Source organism: Bos indicus, chromosome 15 (genome assembly GCF_029378745.1).
Source record: "Bos indicus isolate NIAB-ARS_2022 breed Sahiwal x Tharparkar chromosome 15, NIAB-ARS_B.indTharparkar_mat_pri_1.0, whole genome shotgun sequence".
NCBI classification, from domain to species: Eukaryota; Metazoa; Chordata; class Mammalia; order Artiodactyla; family Bovidae; genus Bos; species Bos indicus.
The window spans coordinates 82,616,030-82,636,796 of NC_091774.1; the positions used below are offsets into that span (position 1 = coordinate 82,616,030).

Here is a 20,767-nt window from a genome sequence, read left to right on the forward strand (position 1 = left end):
CAGTCAAAGGCTTTGGCATAGTCAATAAAGCAGAAATAGATGTTTTTCTGGAACTCTCTTGCTTTTTCCATGATCCAGCGGATGTTGGCAATTTGATCTCTGGTTCCTCTGCCTTTTCTAAAACCAGCTTGAACATCAGGAAGTTCACGGTTCACATATTGCTGAAGCCTGGCTTGGAGAATTTTAAGCATTACTTTACTAGTGTGTGAGATGAGTGCAATTGTGCAATAGTTTGAGCATTCTTTGGCATTGCCTTTCTTTGGGATTGGAATGAGAACTGACCTTTTCCAGTCCTGTGGCCACTGCTGAGTTTTCCAAATTTGCTGGCATATTGAGTGCAGCACTTTCACAGCATCATCTTTCAGGATTTGGAATGGCTCCACTGGAATTCCATCACCTCCACTAGCTTTGTTCTAGGCCCACTTGACTTCACATTCCAGGATGTCTGGCTCTAGGTGAGTGATCACACCATTGTAATTATCTGGGTCGTGGAGATCTTTTTTGTACAGTTCTTCTGTGTATTCTTGCCATCTCTTCTTAATATCTTCTGCTTCTGTTAGGTCCATATCATTTCTGTCCTTTATCGAGCCCATCTTTGCATGAAATGTTCCTTTGGTATCTCTGATTTTCTTGAAGTGATCCCTAGTCTTTCCCATTCTGTTGTTTTCCTTTATTTCTTTGCATTGATCACTGAAGAAGGCTTTCTTATCTCTTCTTGCTATTCTTTGGAACTCTGCATTCAGATGTTTATATCTCTCCTTTTCTCCTTTGCTTTTCGCTTCTCTTCTTTTCACAGCTATTTGTAAGGCCTCCCCAGACAGCCATTTTGCTTTTTTGCATTTCTTTTCCACAGGGATTGTCTTGATCCCTGTCTCCTGTACAATGTCACGAACCTCATTCCATAGTTCATCAGGCACTCTATCTATCAGATCTAGTCCCTTAAATCTATTTCTCACTTCCACTGTATAATCATAAGGGATTTGATTTAGGTCATACCCGAATGGTCTAGTGGTTTTCCCTGCTTTCTTCAATTTCAGTCTGAATTTGGCAATAAGGAGTTCATGGTCTGAGCCACAGTCAGCTCCTGGTCTTGTTTTTGCTGACTGTATAGAGCTTCTCCATCTTTGGCTGCAAAGAATATAATCAGTCTGATTTCGGTGTTGACGATCTGGTGATGTCCATGTATAGAGTCTTCTCTTGTGTTGTTGGAAGAGGGTGTTTGTTATGACCAGTGCATTTTCTTGGCAGAACTCTATTAGTCTTTGCCCTGCTTCATTCCGTATTCCAAGGCCAAATTTGTCTGTTACTCCAGGTGTTTCTTGACTTCCTACTTTTGCATTCCAGTCCCCTATAATGAAAAGGACATCTGTTTGGGGTGTTAGTTCTAAAAGGTCTTGTAGGTCTTCATAGAACCGTTCAACTTCAGCTTCTTCAGTGTTACTGGTTGGAGCATAGACTTGGATTACTGTGATATTGAATGGTTTGCCTTGGAAATGAACAGAGATCATTCTGTCGTTTTTGAGATTGCATCCAAGTACTGCATTTTGGACTCTTTTGTTGACCATGATGGCTACTCCATTTCTTCTGAGGGATTCCTGCCTGCAGTAGTAGATATAATGGTCATCTGAGTTAAATTCACCCATTCCGGTCCATTTCAGTTCGCTGATTCCTAGAATGTCAACACTCACTCTTGCCATCTCTTGTTTGACCTCTTCCAATTTGCCTTGATTCATGGACCTGACATTCCAGGTTCCTATGCAATATTGCTCTTTACAGCATCGGACCTTGCTTCTATCACCAGTCACATCCACAGCTGGGCATTGTTTTTGCTTTGGCTCCATCCCTTCATTCTTTCTGGAGTTATATCTCCACTGGTCTCCAGTAGCATATTGGGCACCTACTGACCTGGGGAGTTTCTCTTTCAGTATCCTATCATTTTGCCTTTTCATACTGTTCATGGGGTTCTCAAGGCAAGAATACTGAAGTGGTTTGCCTTTCCCCTCTCCAGCAGATCACATTCTGTCAAATCTCTCCACTATGACCAGCCCGTCTTGGGTTGCCGCACTGGCAAGGCTTAGTTTCATTGAGTTAGACAAGGCTGTGGTCCTAGTGTGATTAGATTGACTTGTTTTCTGTGAGTATGGTTTCAGTGTGTCTGCCCTCTTATGCCCTCTTGCTACACCTACCGTCTTACTTGGGTTTCTCTTTACCTTGGGCGTGGGGTATCTCTTCACGGCTGCTCCAGCAAAGTGCAACCATTGCTCCTTACCTTGGACGAGGGGTACCTCACCACCGCCCTTCCTGACCTTCAACGTGGGATAGCTCCTCTAGGCCCTTCTGCGCCTGCGCAGCCATGGCTCCTTGGACATAGGGTTGGTCCTCCCGGCCACCGCCCCTGGCCTCGGGCTTAGGGGCGTGGGGTAGCTCCTCATGCCCGCTGCCCCTGGCCTCGGGTTTGGGGCGTGGGGTATCTCCTCCCGGCCACCGCCCCTGACCTCGGACGCTGGGTATCTCCTCTCGGCTGCCCCCCCAACCTCGGACATGGGGTAGCTCCTCTGGGCTGTTCCTGCGCTGTCACAGTCTAGTACTCTCAGCCGCTGCCCCTGACCTCGGACGTGGGGTAACTCCTCTTGGCCGCCACCCTTCGGGCATGGGGTTCTCCCGGCTTCTGCCCCTGACTTCGGATGTGGGGTGGCTCCTCTCGGTCGTGCTTGGTGTACCCGTCGCAGCCACCTGCGCTTTGGTGTGCCTGTCGCAGCCGCCTGCGCTTTGGCGCACCCGTCGCAGGACCATAGCTAATGCTGTATTATATGCAGTTGAGCATTGAACGAAGAAGGAGTTAGGGACCCCAACTCTCCACACAGCTGAAAACCTGCGTGTAACTTTACAGTCATCCTTTGTATCTGCTATTCTGCATCCACAGATTCAAACATCGTCAGATAGTGGAGTACTGTAGCATGTAATTATTGGGGAAAAAAATATTTAAGTGGGCTTGTGCAGTTCCAACCCATGTTGTTCAAGGGTTAATTGTACTTGAAGGTTGCTGAGAGAGCAGATTTTGAATGTTTTCACTAAGAAATAGAATGGTAATTATGAGACAGGATGGAGTGTTAGCTAAAGTTATGGAGGAAATCACTGTACTGTACGTGTATATCAAATCTGCAATGTTGTAGATCTGACACAATCTTATATGTCAATGATCATTCTTCAAGTTGGAAAAGTCTTATTTTTAAAACTGTATTTTTGAAAGTAGCTCAGATTTCTATCAATAATTAAAAGTGTTCGTTTTAAATTGTTATTTAATTTGGTTTCTTGAATATTTATTACCCGTTTCACTTCTATGTAAGTTATATTAAGTGATAATATATTTATATTACAATTTTACTTGATATTTTAAAATATAATTATACATTTTATTTTTGAATAAACATAACTATTAAATAAACTTAACTATTCAATTTCACTAATTAAAAAATTATCATACAATATGTAACCAATTCCAACTATGTAATTTGCTCCTTAATTTTCCTTAATTCACTCTTGTTTCAGACTTTATCTCTTGCAACTGCTTTGAATGAAGTTCTGATCTGCAACCATGTAAAAAATCCTATTTATATTCAACATCCAATTTTGGTAAAATTTCTACTAAGAATCATTCCTCTCCCTGCAACCTCTACCACATGCTTTTTCCCCTCCTGCCTGGTTTTATTTGCTTAATTGATGACCATAGGTTATAACATGGTGCAGCATCTCAACGGGAAGAGACCACCACAATGGGAAGTTTTGAGTTAGCATGAATGAGTTGATGTGGTTTCAAAACTGGTGTTTGTACAAGGTATGAAATATTTTTTTTCCCCTTAGGTTAAGGGTTTAAAATGGGCTTGATTTATTACATGTAGAAATCCAGCCTGGGAAATGCTTCTTTGATGCCTTTCACAAAAGATCAAGCGCTTGTCTACGCCATCAACATAATCCTACATTAGCACAGCCTCCCCCTGGTTGCCTCTATTCCCGCAAACTGGATGCAGGAAATGACAAAGCGTTTGGTCCTAAGCAGCAGCAGGATGCCATCTTGGTTTTGATTCTGGCCATTTCACACCATGGGGCCCTAGTGGCTCAGACAGTAAAGAATCCACCTGCAAGGCAGGAGACATGGGTTCAATCCCTGGGTTGGGAAGATTCCCTGGAGAAGGGAATGGCAGCCCACTCCAGTATTCTTGCCTGGAGAATTCCATGGCCAGAGGAGCCTGGTGGGCGACAGTCCACAAGGTCGCAGAGTCAGACACGACTGAGCATCTAACCATTTCACACCATGATGTCATTTCCCTATGGATTTACCTATAATCTCCTCCAGGCTGTGGACTTTTTGAAGATAAGGACATGTTGACTATATCACCTTGATTTATTTCTATATTCCCAGGGTCTACCATATTGCCAACTGCATGGTAAGTACATAGCCAATATGAACATGAATACCTATTCATTCCACATCTGGCCCCTTACCTGCTCCTGAGGGCGGATAACCACTGTATTAAAATCAGGCCACTTGTCCACCAGAGCCTTTAGCTTGAAAGGGTTTCCCTGGTTTATGTGGAAGGTGGTCCCATAAACCTGTAGTATTACAAGAAAGTGAGAGGATTATCTTATTAGGAAGAGATGGCAAAGTGCCGTGCTTGCATAGGACAAGGTTTATTTTTATGAAAGAATGGAATTTTTTGATTGGAAGGTACCTAGTAAGAACTTCAGCAGACCACTGGTGAGATTCTAAGTTTCCCCACAATAAATATATCTTTAAAAAATATTCACATAGAAGATATGCAAACCAATGGAATTTATGAACAGAACTCCCATTATGGAATGTAATAAGATCTTTAATAGATTTACATCTGTTCATGTAAGCGTGTATGTGCTAAGTCCCTTCAGTCGCGTCTGACTCTTTGTGACCCCATGGACTGTAGCCACCAGGTTCCTCTGGCTATGGGATTCTCCAGGCACACACAACACATTTCACAAAACTGGAGAATATCAGATACACTCCACTCCAGGTGTTTCCAACTTCTTGACACAAAAAAGTACTCTTCAAAGAATATCTTTTTTGCTGAAATCTTTGCATTTGTACCTGATATTTGCTTAGGGAAGGTTTTTAGAAGGGAGATTGCTGGGTTTAAAGCTATCTACATGTTTAAGGCTTTTCAACACATATTTTCAAATTAACCTCTGGTAAAGGTAACTATTTCCTACAAATCAGTGGAGGCTATAGTAACTAAAGGTCATGGAGAATTGTCTCTTTGGTCCCTTTACAGTAAATATAAACAAAACCAGATAGGCTACCTATAGAAGAATGCTTACCTTTCTCTTCCCCAGAGTAAAAGGATGGTTTACAAATGGTTAAGATTGAGGAAGGTGAAGATATTCAACTCATCCCAAATTATGCCAAGTCTTTCAAAGTATTGGCCTCAAATGAGATAAACCGATGTAGCCACAATTCACCCCACTGTAAATTTATGGTCTGATCTATACCCACAGTGGCTAATATTGGCATAGCTGCTCTGTGTGCAAGCACAGCCTGCCTGTTCCCCATCAAATCTTCTCATCTGGCAACAACCCCAAGAGACTGGAGGTCCTGTTACTCCCCCTCCTCTTTTATGGTGGCTGTGCAGCCTGTGGGATCTTTGCTTCAACATCAGGCATCCAGGGATTGAAGCCGGGCCCTAGGTAATGAAAGTACCAAGTCTTAACCCCTGGGGCCACCAGGGAATCCCTTCATGACTCCCATTCTGTGTGAGAAAGCCAAGGCACATAAAAGTTAAGTAACGTGGTGGGGAGACACAGCCTGCTGGTGGAAGGGGTGGGAACAGACCCAGGCAGGCTGCCCTTTTAGCTGTAGAACCAAGGAGGAGTCACCATCATCAAGGTAACTCCATGGTGGGATGAGGGTGCATATTCTAGACGAAACTGTAAGATAGAAACTGATACGTATAATTTATTGACCGAAGTCCAAGGCGCTGTGCTAAGCAGATGAGCATAAGGGTTAGGACTTGGCTTCAAATGTTCACTTGCCCAGAGTAAAATCCTGGCTGCTTACCGTGTAAACTTGGTGAAGCACAGAGACCTACTGGACTTTAGGAGCAACACCACAACAGGATTTTGACCCTGATACAGTCCAGATGCAGAACACTTCCCTTTCCATGAGGATGGCTCCTGAGGCTCTTATAGTCACATCCACTACCTTCCCATTGCCCCCTCCTCGTTCACCTCCAGAAGCCATCAGTGTGTTCTCTGTTTCTGAATTTGGTTATCTCAAGGATTTTATATAAACGAACTTATATAGTGTGGAACCCTTTGGGACTGGCTTTTTTCACTCAGCATCATTTTCTGGCTGCTGCTGCTGCTGCTACGTCACTTCAGTCGTGTCTGACTCTGTGCGACCCCATAGACAGCGGCCCACCAGGATTCCCCCGTCCCAGAGATTCTCGAGGCAAGAACACTGGAGTGGGTTGCCATTTCCTTCTCCAATGCATGAAAGTGAAAAGTGAGAGTGAAGTCGCTCAGTTGTGTCCAACCCTCAGCGACCCCATGGACTCTAGCCTACCAGGCTCTTCTGTCCATGGGATTTTCCAGGCCAGAGTACTGGAGTGGGGTGCCATCGCCTTCTCCAATAATTTTCTGAGGATTCATCCAAATTGCTGCAGGTATCCCTCGGTCATTTCTTCTTTATCACTTAGTAGTATCCCATAGTATGGATGTACCACAGTTCATTTAGCCACTCACCTATGGGAGGACATGTGAGTTGTTTCCAGCTTTTGACTATCATGGATCAGATTGTTATAGACATTAGGGCACACAGTTTTGTGTGAACATAAACTTGCATTTCTCTAGGGCAAATGCTCAAGGTTGTCGTCGCTGGCTGTGCGCTGGTTGCACGATTGGTTAGACACTTACAAATGGCTGTTTAAGAGGGGCTGCACCATCTCACATTCCCAGCAGTGATGTATGAGAGATCCAGTTTATTCTCTTAATAGGATCTGAAGTTGAGGGTCTGTTTTGCTCAAAATACACAGGTAGGCTCTGGAGAGTTGAAACGGAATAAATGGATTATATTTATGGCCCCAGGAGTAACCAGGTGGGCAAGTTATTAAGTTTTCCTGGCCTCAGAGCCATCTTCCACAGCATAGGGAGAAGACCGACTGCCCCTCCTACGGGAGTTTTGAGGCTGACACGAGTCCACAGATCAAGTCCAGCGGCTGCGGTGAAGTGAGGGCTGGAAGTGCTTTCCGTTGCCACTGACGACCATGCTGCCATTGTTCTGGCCTTGAGGCCCCGCTGGCGCCGGTGCTGGCCGCGGTTCTGTGATTAAACTTCTATCTTTAGATGTGCAAAGTGCTTTTAAAAGCAGTTCAGGGAATTCCCTGGTGGTCCATAGTTAGGACTCAGGCTTTCTCTGTCGAGGACCTGGATTCAATCTCTAGTTAGGGAACTGAGATCTGACAAGTCATGCAGACAAAAAAGGAAAAGAAAAAAATGAAAGAAAAAGCATTTTCCTCCTTCCATCAATCCTCTGAATGTTAAAAGTGAAAATATAAATAAATCTGCATAAATCCAGCCATTCTGTAAGAAATACCATTGCCTTAAAGTAATGAATAGTAGATAATTGTTTCTAGATCTCTTCCATGCACACTTGGATTTCAAAGAAATAAGACTTGACCTGTTAAATATTCCAAGAAGATACATGGTGGTTAACTTCACCTCGGGCACAAATGTTTAAAAATTAGTATGTACTTAGATCAACCTTTTAAAGAGAAATCAAGAAAATATTTTTGAGTCTCCAGAGGGCAGTGTTTTTGTAACTTAAAATTATTGGGCAAGTCATATAACTGAGAACTCTTCCCTCTTCCAGGACATGAGTTAATACACTTCTCTTGCCAAGAGATGGTGTGAACTGTGTGCGATGTGGTGTGAGTGAGTTCTTACCACAGAATGTGCACTCAGTAAGAGCTCATTCTCCTCCTGACCTCTTTGGTTCCCTAAGAATGCAACCCTCTGCTTCCCTAAGAATGTCCCAAGCTCACCTTTAAGGATGCAGGGATGCTCTTCCTCAAGGATTTTTCTAGCATCTGCAGCATCTGCGGGCCTTGTAAGTGGAGCATCTTGGCAGGTACCTTAGCCTAGTGAGTACCAACAAATAGCCAGGAATGAGAAGATGCTGAACCAATAAGAAAAGATTCACACAGCTTTACCTGAGTTTTAGAAGGTAACAGGGAAGGTAAATTTGCCTAGAATAACTGCCTTGGGAGAGGGAGACATATTTAGATTGTTTCCATGTCTTGCTGTTCTACCATTACAAAAATTTCCTCTTATATTTTCCTTCAGAAGTCTTATAGGTTTAGTTCCTATATTTGGGTCTACGAAAATTTCAAGTTAACTTTTTGTAAGTGGTATGATGTAAGAGTGGATATTCTTTTCCACAGAGTAGATTTGATGTTGTTGATCAGTTGCAAACTTGTGTTCCAACTCTTTGCAAACCTGTGGACTGCAGCGTGCCAGGCTTCCCTGTCCTTCACTATCTCCTGGAGGAGAAACTGGTTTTTTAATTACTAGTTATTGCAAGGACTGTCCTTTCTCTTTCGAGTTGCTTTGATGTAATTGTTGAAAAGCAATTGAGTTTATATGTATGCCTGCATCTCTCAACTTTCTATTAGTTTAATTGATCTATATATCTATTCTTATGATTTTTTTTTTTTTACTACTGTTTTTGAGTACTGTGGCTTTATACTAAGCCTTGAAATCTGATAGTGTGGGTCCACCAACTTTTTTAGATGCTTTTTGCTTAGGTTTTTTGCATTTCTATTTAAACTTTGTAATAATCTTGTGAATTTTTATTAAAAATTGTCTGACACTTACATTGAGGTTGCAGTGAATCTGTAGCTTAGTTATATAAGAGGTAATATCTGAAAAATATTGAATATTTTAGTCTATGAATGTGATGTATCTCTTCATTATTTTAGGTCTTCTTTAAATTTTTTAGCAAAGGACTTTAGTTTTTGGCTATCTTCTGTTAAACTTATCCCCATTCATTCCCTCCTTTGGATGTCATTATAAATAAATACGAGACTTCCCAGGTGGCGCTAGTGGTAAAGAACCCACCTGCCAATTCAGGAGAACTAAGAGACACCATTTAGATCCTGGGTTGAGAAGATCCTCTGGAGAAGGAAATGGCAACTCACTCCAGTATTCTTGCCTGGAAAATCCCATGGACAGAAAAATTTGGCAGGCTACAGTCCGTGGGGTTGCAAAGAGCTGGACACAACTAAAGTGACTTAGCACATAAATAAACATATAACTGTAAATTACGTTATATTTTGAAGTTTTAAAAAATCTGTTTGTTTACAGAAGTGCAATTTTTCTATATTGGCTTTGTGTAGTGTGACCTTATGGAGTTAACTCATTACCTTTAGTATTGTTGTTCAATGGCTCAGTTGTGTCCCACTCTTTGTTACCACTTAGACTGCAGCATGCCAGGCTCCCCTGTCCTTCACTATCTCTTGGAGTCCACCCAAACCCATTTCCATCGAGTTGGTGATGCCATCCAACCATCTCATCCTCTGTCATCCCCTTCTCCTCCCACCTTCAATCTTTCCCAGCATCGGGGTCTTTTCCAATGAGTCAGCTCTTCCAATTAGGTGGCCAAAGTACTGGAGCTTCAGCTTCAGCAGCATCAGTCCTTCCAATGACTATTCAGGGTTGATTTTCTTTAGGATGGACTGGTTGGATCTTACAGTCCAAGGGACTCTCAAGAGTCTTTTTCAGCACCACAGTTCGAAAGCATCAATTCTTCAGTGTTCAGCTTTCTTTTATGGTCCAACTCTCACATCCATACATGACTACAGGGAAAACCATAGTTTTGACTCTATGGACCTTTGTTGGCAAAGAAAAGTCTCTGCTTTTTAATATGCTGTCTGAGTTTGTTATAGCTTTCCTTCTAAGGAGCAAGTGTCTTTTAATTTCATGGCTGCAGTCACCATCTACAGTGATTTTGGAGCCCAAGAAAAGAAAATCTGTCAGTGCTTCTACTTTTTCCCCTTCTTTGCACCATGAAGTAATGGGACCAGATGCCATGATCTTCATTTTTTAAATGTTGAGTTTTAAGCCAGCTTTTTCATTCCTCTCTTTCACACTCATCCAGCAGCTTAGTTCCTCTTTGCATTCTGCCATTAAATTGATATCATCTGTCTATCTGAGGTTATTGATATTTCTCCCAGCAATCTTGAATCCAGCTTGTGATTCATCCAGCCTGGCATTTTGCACTATCTACTCTGCACAGAAGTTACTTGAGCAAGGTGACAATATTCAGCTTTGATGTACTCCTTTTCCAATTCTGAACCAGTCAGTTGTTCCATGTCTGGTTCTAACTGTTGCTTCTTGACTCTCACACAGGTTTCTCAGGAGACAAGTAAGGTGGTCTGGTACTCCCATCTCTTTAAGTGTTTTCCACAGTTTGTTTTGATCCACACAATCAAAGACTTTAGCATAATCAATGAAGCAGAAGTAGATGTTTTTCTGGAATTTCCTTGCTTTCTCTATGAGCCTACCAATGTTGGCAATTTGATACTGGTTCATCTGCCTTTTCTAAACCCAGCTTGTATGTCTGGAAACTCTGGGTTCATGTACTGCTGAAGGCTAGATTGAAGGATTTTGAGCATTACCTTCTAGCATGTGAAATGAGTGCAATTGTACAATCTTTGGCAGTTTGAGCATTCTTTGGCATTGCCCTTCTTTGGCATTGGAATGAAAACTAATCTTTCCCACAATTACCTTTAGTAGTTGTGTATTTTTGCAATTAAAATTTTCTATATATGTGATCAAATGTTTTTTGCAAATGAAAATAATTTTATTTCCTCCATCTGTATGTGTTTTATTCCTTTTCTTGGCTTACTGTACCACTTAGAACTTGCAGGAAAATATTTTATAGGAGGTACTATATGAGCATTCTTTTTGATATTAGGGAAAAGTATTTATTTTCTTACTTAAGCTTAGCTGTTAATTTTTCATCAATCACCTTTGTCATGTTGAAAAAGTTGCTTGTTAAGGGGTTTTTTAAAAATCATAAATTAATGTTGATATTTGTCAGCCATTTTAAATACATCTATTGGGATAATTATATGATTTTTTTCTTGTTGACATGTTGAATTTTAATTATTTACTTTTGAATGCTAAATGAATAATATATTTTCAGTATAAACTCATTATTCATAAGGTATTATTTTTATATATTTTGGATCAATTTTCTATTATTTTAAAGGATTTTTGCACCTATGTTTGTGAATGATTGATCTATATTGATCTATATTCTTATTTTCTAGTAAAGTTTTTATCCATTTTGATATAACATTTATGTTCAGAAAATACAAATTGAGAAAGAGTTTCCTCCTCCTCTATTTTCTTAAGAGAATTAATATTTCTTCATCAAGTATTTGTTGATTTCAACAGTGAAGCCATCTGGGACTCGGAAATATTTTTACTTGGAATTAAATTTCTCTGTGGAAATGTTTTAACTACAAATTCAATTTCCTTTGTAAATATATGGCTTTTCTGATTTTTGAGGTAACTTCTGGTTATTTAGTTGGGTCTTCTCTGGTGGCTCAGACAGTAAAGAATCTGCTTGCAATGCAGGAGACCCAGGTTTGATCCATGGGTTGAGAAGATCCTCTGGAGAAGGGAAAGGCAACCCACTCCAGTATTCTTACCTGGAGAATTCCATGGACAGAGAAGCCTGGTGGGCTACAATCCATACAGTTGCAGAGTTAGACACATCTGGTTATTTATTTAGGTCATTAGAGGGATTTTTTTTTTTTTCCATTTTATCTAAGCTGTAGAATTTATTGCACAAAGCCATCTATATTTTCTTATCCTTTAAATGTCTGTGGGATCTATAGTAGTGTTCCCTCACTCATCACTGACAGTCCTGGTAATTCATGTTCTTTTTCAAAATTTCTTGATCAGTTTAGAGTCAGATCAGATCAGATCAGTGGCTCAGTCATGTCCGATTCTTTGCAACCCCATGAATCGCAGCATGCCAGGCCTCCCTGTCCATCACCAACTCCCGGAGTTCACTCAGACCCATGTCCATCAAGTCAGTGATGCCATCCAGCCATCTCATCCTCTGTCGTCCCCTTCTCCTCTTGCCCCCAATCCCTCCCAGCATCAGAGTCTTTTCCAATGAGTCAACTCTTCGCATGAGGTGGCCAAAATATTGGAGTTTCAGCTTTAGCATCATTCGTTCCAAGGAAATCCCAGGGCTGATCTCCTTTAGAACAGACTGGTTGGTTCTCCTTGCAGTCCAAGGGACTCTCAAGAGTCTTCTCCAACACCACAGTTCAAAAGCATCAATTCTTCGGCGCTCAGCCTTCTTCACAGTCCAACTCTCACAGCCATACATGACCACAGGAAAAACCATAGCCTTGACTAGACGAACCTTTGTTGGCAAAGTAATGTCTCTGCTTTTGAATATACTGTCTAGGTTGGTCATAACTTTCCTTCCAAGGAGTGTCTTTTAATTTCATGGCTGCAGTCACCATCTGCAGTGATTTTGGAGCCCAGAAAAATAAAGTCGGACACTGTTTCCACTGTTTCCCCATCTATTTCCCATGAAGTGATGGGACCAGATGCCATGATCTTCGTTTTCTGAATGTTGAGCTTTAAGCCAACTTTTTCACTCTCCACTTTCACCTTCATCAAGAGGCTTTTTAGTTCCTCTTCACTTTCTGCCATAAGGGTGGTGTCATCTGCATATCTGAGGTGATTGATATTTCTCCGGGCAATCTTGATTCCAGCTTGTGTTTCTTCCAGTCCAGCATTTCTCATGATGTACTCTGCATAGAAGTTAAATAAACAGGGTGACAATATACAGGCTTGAAGAACTCCTTTTCCTATTTGGAACCAGTCTGTTGTTCCATGTCCAGTTCTAACTGTTGCTTCCTGACCTGCATACAAATTTCTCAAGAGGCAGATCAGGTGGTCTGGTATTCCCATCTCTTGAAGAATTTTCCACAGTTTATTGTGATCCACACAGTCAAAGGCTTTGGCATAGTCAATAAAGCGGAAATAGATGTTTTTCTGGAATTCTCTTGCTTTTTCCATGATCCAGCAGATGTTGGCAATTTGATCTCTGGTTCCTCTGCCTTTTCTAAAACCAGCTTGAACATCAGGAAGTTCATGGTTCACATATTGCTGAAGCCTGGCTTGGAGAATTTTGAGCATTTCTTTACTAGCGTGTGAGATGAGTGCAATTGTGTGGTAGTTTGAGGATTCTTTGGCATTGCCTTTCTTTGGGATTGGAATGAAAACTGACCTTTTCCAGTCCTGTGGCCACTGCTGAGTTTTCCAAATTTGCTGGCATATTGAGTGCAGCACTTTCACAGCGTCATCTTTCAGGATTTGGAATGGCTCCACTGGAATTCCATCACCTCCACTAGCTTTGTTCGTAGTGATGCTTTCTAAGGCCCACTTGACTTCACATTCCAGGATGTCTGGCTCTAGGTCAGTGATCACACCATCATGATTATCTGGGTCGTGGAGATCTTTTTTGTACAGTTCTTCTGTGTATTCTTGCCATCTCTTCTTAATATCTTCTGCTTCTCTTAGGTCCATACCATTTCTGTCCTTTATCGAGCTCATCTTTGCATGAAATGTTCCTTTGGTATCTCTGATTTTCTTGAAGAGATCCCTAGTCTTTCCCATTCTGTTGTTTTCCTCTATTTCTTTGCATTGATCACTGAAGAAGGCTTTCTTATCTCTTCTTGCTATTCTTTGGAACTCTGCATTCAGATGTTTATATCTCTCCTTTTCTCCTTTGCTTTTCACTTCTCTTCTTTTCACAGCTATTTGTTAAGGCCTCCCCAGACAGCCATTTTGCTTTTTTGCATGGAGATGATCTTGATCCCTGTCTCCTGTACAATGTCACGAACCTCATTCCATAGTTCATCAGGCACTCTATCTATCAGATCTAGGCCCTTAAATCTATTTCTCACTTCCACTGTATAATCATAAGGGACTTGATTCAGGTCATACCTGAATGGTCTAGTGGTTTTCCCTACTTTCTTCAATTTAAGTCTGAATTTGGCAATAAGGAGTTCATGGTCTGAGCCACAGTCAGCTCCTGGTCTTGTTTTTGCTGACTGTATAGAGCTTCTCCATCTTTGGCTGCAAAGAATATAATCAATCTGATTTTGGTGTTGACCATCTGGTGATGTCCATGTATAGAGTCTTCTCTTGTGTTGTTGGAAGAGGGTGTTTGTTATGACCAGTGCATTTTCTTCGCAAAACTCTATTAGTCTTTGCCCTGCTTCATTCCATATTCCAAAGCCAAATTTGCCTGTTACTCCAGGTGTTTCTTGACTTCCTACTTTTACATTCCAGTCTCCTATAATGAAAAGGACATCTTTTTTGGGTGTTAGTTATAAAAGGTCTTGTAGGTCTTCATAGAACCGTTCAAGAGTAGGGTTTAGAGTAGGGTTCCGTTTAGAGTAGGGTTTTAGTAGGGTTTAGTAGGGTTCCCTAAATTTAGCACTATTTATATTTCAGTGCAGATAAGTCTTTGTTGGGGGAGGCAATTCTATGCATCATAGAATGTATAATAACATCACTGGACTCTACTAACTAGCTCTCAGTAGTAACACTTCCACTCTCAGTTGTGAGAAACAAAAATGTCTCTGGGCATTTATCTCATCTTTCTGAAAGCCTCAGGATTTGTTGTTGTTCAGTCTCTAGGTCGTGTCCAACCCTTTGAGACCCCATAGACTGTAGCACACCAGGCTCCTCTGTCCTCCACTATCTCCCGGAGTTTGCTCAAATTCATCTCCATTGAGTCAGCGATGCTATCTAACCATCTCATCCTCTGCCCCCTTCTCCTTTTGCCTTCAGTCCTTCCCAGCATCAAGTAGAAGTCCAGCATTCCGAGATGCAAATGTGACCTTTAGTCTGAAAGCCTCCTGTAAGAGGCAAAATGAGTTTGATGCCAAATTTCTAGGGTTGTAACATTGTTACAATCCTGCAAGCCATTTAATATGAAACTGTTCTGTTAGGCAGGTGCAAACACACACACACAGTGAAAAGTACCGCCAGCCCCAGTAGCAACAGCAAAACATGTTGCCTTGTTATTGAGTAGATTGAAAACTGAAGAGGCTCTAGAAGACTGCCTAGTCATCATGAGCTTTTAGCTTTGGCAAAGGGCAAAGTCCACACACACACACACACAAAGCACTTCAGACCCAGCCATCCTGACTGGAAATATTTGCAAAATATTGAGCAGTTTAAACAAAGAAAGCAAACTCTAAATAATAGAGAATCCTGAAATCAAAGGAGAAAATGTAGAACACAAAACAGTACCTGATCCTTGATTATAATGTGTAAATCTCTGCTTAGACATATTCAATATGCAACATATATGAGAACTGGAAGGAGGTAGAAAGATAAAGTTAGAAGGGAAAACAAGATGTGAAAAGCCATTCACTGCAAACTGAGAGAGTGGCCTTGACATGTACACACGACCATGTGTGGATTAGATGGCTGGCTGGAAGCTGCTGTGTAACAGGGAGCTCAGCTCAGTGCTGTGCGATGACTTACAGGGGGAATGGGGTGGGCGGGGAGCCTCATGAGAGAGGGCACCTCACGAGCGAGTGAACACTGGTCCATGTCCGACTCTGTGACCCCGTGGGCTGCAGCCCGCCAGGCTCCTCTGTCCAAGGAATTCTCCAGGCAAGAATACTGGAGTGGGTTGCCATTTCCTCCTCCAGGGTATCTTCCCAACCCAGGGATTGAACCCAGGACTGCTGCATTGTAGGCAGATTCTTTACCACCTGAGCCACCAACAAAGCCCAGGAAAGGGATATATGTGTACAGATAGCTGATTCACTTTGTTGTACAACAGGAACTAACACAATGTTGTAAAGCAGTTATATTTCAATTAAAAAGAAAACTAAAAAAACATTTTATGGCCATAACATTATTGATAAAATATTTTACATTAACTTTCTTTTTCACAGGATCTGAATTAAAAGTCAGCCTACCGTGCATTCTAGTCCATGTTCCTCTGCATATTTCCTCTCTGACTTTGAACCAACTGCTTTGTTTTCTTGGTTAACCTTTATCTAAGGAACAAGCTACCTCCTGTAGAATGTTTCCTAAGGGAGTAAACAGAACCACATTTGCCTCCTGTCTCGGCACTGTAGGTGTGTTAGGTGAACGCTACCTGGGTCAGCATCCTTCCTGCAAATGTTATTACCTCTCCACTCACCCACCAACTTCCAAACCCCTCCGTACTATTCATCTGCTCAGAATGGAAAGCTGGCTTCGTCCTTCCAAGAAGATCCCCCCCCCCGACCCCCCACAGTACATCTATCATATACACAGTAGAAAGTGAAAGTGAAAGTGGAGTCGCTCAATCGTGTCCGACTCTTTTCGACCCCGTGGACTGCAGCCTACCAGGCTCCTCCGTCCATGAGATTCTCCAGGCAAGAATACTGGAGTGGGTTGCCATTTTCTTCTCCAGGGAATCTTCCCGACCCAGGGATCCAACCTAGGTCTCCTGCATTGGAGGCAGATGCTTTAACCGCTGAGCCACCAGGGCAGCCATAGTAGAGGCAATGCATTATTTCTCAAATCAAATAGGCTCCCTCCCCTTTGGCATAAATATCAATCAATAAACTTGGCACTTCCTGTCTAAAACCGACAAGAGCATTTGATTTTTCCCACCGTCTTGTGGGAAGAAAAGGAAGGAGGTGAGTATCACAGAGCAGCGATTCTCTCTGCTGAGGTGAGTCCTCACCTGGAAAGCTGTCTGCACAGAGAAGAGTCCCCAGGAACCAATGAGAAGCAGCAGCTTTTTCCAGAACCTGAAGTGCTCGTTGTCCCGGGACGCCCAGCCAGGAGCTGCAAAGGGTGTTGTGGTAGTTTTTCTACAGAAACAACTAAGTTGGAGCTGTCACTGTGGACCTTTCCTCCTTAAAAAGGAAGGGAGAAGGTTCAGGGAGCTGGTGCAGCCTCTCCTGGACCTCTGGGCCCTCCTTCTGGGTCACATGTTCTGCTGTTTCTGCAAATCTGGGAGTCTGGTTGCAACTCAGCGTTTGTAATCCTACCGTTTACCAGTCGTGTCTCTATGACCAAAGCAGCTAATACCTCTTTGCCTCTGTTTCCTTATCTGTAGGTGAAATCAATAACACCGCCTACACTTACTACATTTCTGCTTTGTTAAGTGAAACAGGCTAACATTTGTGAGCTGCTTAGGGAAGTACCTGACAAATACAAGATGTGTATATGAATGTCTCTTAAATGAAAGGGAGCAAAACAAAGTTACACACATGTATAGTGTAAGCTGCCTGAGTAAATGTGTCTCGCAAAATATTGAGTGAAAGCCTTTTTTCCCTGTGGTTATAGGTCCAATCCCTTTTGATACGATGATTCTAATGTGAGGCACTGAAGACAAGAATGTTGGAAAGAGGGGATATGTTGTTCTACTACCCCATCCTAAACAGTCCTGCATAGTGTGAGTTTTTCTTATAAACATCCCCACCAAAGTCCTCGTTTATGTTGACTCAAGGTGGCTCTTCGTAACTACCTCATTATATATAAGTGAAGACGCTCATGTACAGGGTTAGATAAGGTTTTGCCTTCACTTGGGATTCCTGGTATTCAAGGAAAACAAATTCATGTTTAAACATTATCAAGGGATTTCCCTCGGGGTCCAGAGGTTAAGAATCCACCTTGCAATGCAGGGGAAGCAGGTTCAACCCCCGGTTAGGGAACTAAGCCCACACAGCTAGAGAGACAGCGCACTGCAACGAAGACGCTGAATAAGGCAGCCAAGATCCCTCGTGTTGCAGCTAGGGCCCAACGGGACCAAATAAGCCAATAAATATTAAAAAAAAAACAAACACCAAAACCACATAAAGAAATTTTAAAAAATTACCAGCAGTCAGATAGCTTAGCACACATAATATATCTTGCAAACAGAGATAAAAGCATGGAGGCAAGTTACTTTTATGTTATCAGGGATAGGGCTTCCCTTGTGGCTCAGCTGGTAAAGAATCTGCCTGCAGTGCAGCAGACCCAGGTTCGATCCCTGGGTTGGGAAGATACCCTGGAGAAGGGAAAGGCTCCCCACTCCAGTATTCTGGCCTGGAGAATTCTGTGGACAGTACAGTCCATGGGGTTGCAAAGAGTTGGACACAATAGAGTGACTTTCACTTTCACTTATCAGTGATCTAACTTAGGAAAAGAAACAGCTTCTGGCTGTAAAAGCATTGAAATCTGCGGACGTTTAATTTATTTTACATATAAATGGCTCCAGCGCATTTTTGGAGTTAATCCTGTGTGTTTGCAATGGCACAGACTCTTACCAGTCAGTCAAGTAAAATTCAAACTCTGGGCTAAAAAACATAATGTACTTTGACACGGTTGCATAGCCTGAAGTGTGTTCTGTCTGACAACCTAAGACTAGAGGTGTCCCATTAGCTAGCAGGCATAACTCCAGTTCCAGACTCTAGAAAAGACCGGTAGTCCACTGAGGGAGTTGGGGAAGAAATACATGGGCATGGTCTAAGATTCCCACGGTCCTGACTTAGAAAAGAACCCGATTCCCCTGTAGGATAAGAACCCAAGAGCCTCTTGTGAGGTGTGGTTAAAATGACTAATTCGGTAGGTTCTCCATGTCTGGGTTATGTCACGAAAAACAGTTCCCGATTCTCAGGAATATGTGTGTGTCTGTCTTCACAGCACAAGGATATTTACTTTTTGTAGGATTGTCCCCCCGAAAAAGAGTCATTATTGGTAAAATTAATGTAACACAGTTTAGCACCATGCTTTTTTTTTCTATGTCTAAGAAATTTGAAATCCCATGGACAGAGGAGCCTGGCAGGCGACAGTCTAGGGTCACAAAGAGTCGGACACAACTGAAGCAGCTTAGCACACACACATCACTAGACAGGAAATGCCTCTGAACAGACAAAGGGCTAGTCTGGCTGAGGATGGAGTGATTGAAATGATTAGGTTGAAAGACAATATTTTTCTAATCTTGAGCAAATGTAACCGTCTTATCAACATGACTTACCAAAAGTATGGGTCCAGGGGCTTTTCTGGTAGTCCATTGGTTAAGGCTTCACTCTTCCAATTCAAGGGCCACGGATTCCATCACTGACTGGGGAGCTACAATTCCACATGCTACGGGGTGCAGTCAAAAAAAAAAGTTCCAGAAACTATCTCATGAATGTTTATTAATGGTATCTTTCTAACATTCCTAAAATCCAGCTGTTAATCAGAATATCCTTGTTAAATTTAGTAGCATCAGTTAAATATATGTCCAGGATTTATGGATTCTTTTTTTTAGGAGCTATCAAGTGCAGACAGTCTTTAAGTTGACTGAACCAGCGACTTGGAAGAAGTAATTTATAGAGTCAGGATGGGATTGTCTTTAAAACCTAACCAAGTTATTATTGGAGAAGGCAATGGCACCCCACTCCAGTACTCTCACCTGGAAAAGCCCATGGACGGAGGAGCCTGGAAGGCTGCAGTCCATGGGATCTCGAAGAGTCGGACACAACTGAGCAACTTCACTTTCACTTTTCACTTTCATGCATTGGAGAAGGAAATGGCAACCCACTCCAGTGTTCTTGCCTGGGGAATCCCAGGGATGGGGAAGCCTGGCGGGCTGCCGTCTATGGGGTCGCACAGGGTCGGACACGACTGAAGCGACTCAGCAGCAGCGGCGGCAGCCGCCGCCGCGTCTTCTGATGCTCTTGCCACCTCTTTGTCTTCTCCCTTTTACGCTGTTTTCATAGCATCACTCTCGGTTCTCTTTTTTGGAATGCCCCTTACATGAGTGTCCAAACTTTTCGATGTTGTTCAGTTTTCGTGTTTTCTTTCCTATTTTCCATCCGGTCCCTGTGCTGTGTGATGTTCTGACTTATACCGTCTACCGGAACTTCTTACCTTTCTAATTATCTATCAGCTGTGTCCACTTTGCTACTCAGAACATCTATTGCGATTTCTATTCAAAGTTCCAGTACTTAATTCCCAAAATTAGAGATTGACTAGAGGTTTATTCCTTCTATGAATATAATATACCAACAACTATACTTTCCTAAAATCTCCTACCTGCTCTGTGTTTGTGAATTCACCCACAGGCTGAGTTTTATGCCTTTCTTTCCTTGTCAATTCTTTGGTCATTGCTGGTTTTCTTTTTGAGTTTGAGAGTTCCTATTTACAATTTTAAAAGAACTGTTACTCCACATCCCTGGCATTTTGGAGGATGGGAGTGGAATGTTACAGATTGTGAAACTCATTTGCCCTCTTCATGTGAGGCCCTCCCCTCTTGCAAAGGTCATAGCTCTCTGTTGCTTCCAGTCCCCAAAGCCCCTCTCTGCCCCCAATTGCCTTCTGCTCGAGTAACACATTTGCAAACTATTCAGCAAAAAATCAGGATGGAACCAAAGGTCAACCAGCAAGTTTACATAATCTAGCTCTGAGCCTGGGTTAGATTTTTCCAGTTTGCTGGCTCGGGGCTGATTCTGCCCTGTATGATCTTCTGGCTGACATTTCACACATGTGTTACAGGGAGCCGTTTCTTAGACTTTTATTTCAGCCTGGTCTTGGTCTTTCTCCTTCTCCAGCTTACAGGAAATCCTCAACACATCTGGAGTGTCAACAGATTACTTTTTATCTTACTCCAAGTAGTGTTAATTTAATCACACAATGAATGAAGCTTAGGCAAATGATT

The 20,767-nt window shown here is 42.3% G+C and overlaps 1 protein-coding gene across 5 annotated transcripts in view; it reads right to left on the bottom strand.

Moving 5' to 3' along the window:
* The window catches only part of LOC109569864 (glycine N-acyltransferase-like), a 39,372-nt gene extending 19,113 nt beyond the window's left edge, over window positions 1–20,259 (bottom strand). The window contains exons 1-4 of one of the 5 annotated variants that reach the window (XM_070804320.1): window positions 19,523–20,259; window positions 19,103–19,212; window positions 8,070–8,165; window positions 4,504–4,611 (exon numbers count right to left, since the gene is read on the bottom strand). In XM_070804320.1, the coding sequence (XP_070660421.1) occupies window positions 4,504–4,611; window positions 8,070–8,147 (186 nt within the window). In that variant the 5' untranslated portion in view covers window positions 8,148–8,165; window positions 19,103–19,212; window positions 19,523–20,259. Of the gene's footprint in view, window positions 1–4,503; window positions 4,612–8,069; window positions 8,166–16,064; window positions 16,179–16,822; window positions 17,089–19,102; window positions 19,470–19,522 lie in introns of those variants that run through there. The other 4 variants (XM_070804322.1, XM_070804321.1, XM_019975622.2 and 1 more) reach the window with 4 other exon arrangements.
* Window positions 20,260–20,767: the final 508 nt, after the last annotated feature.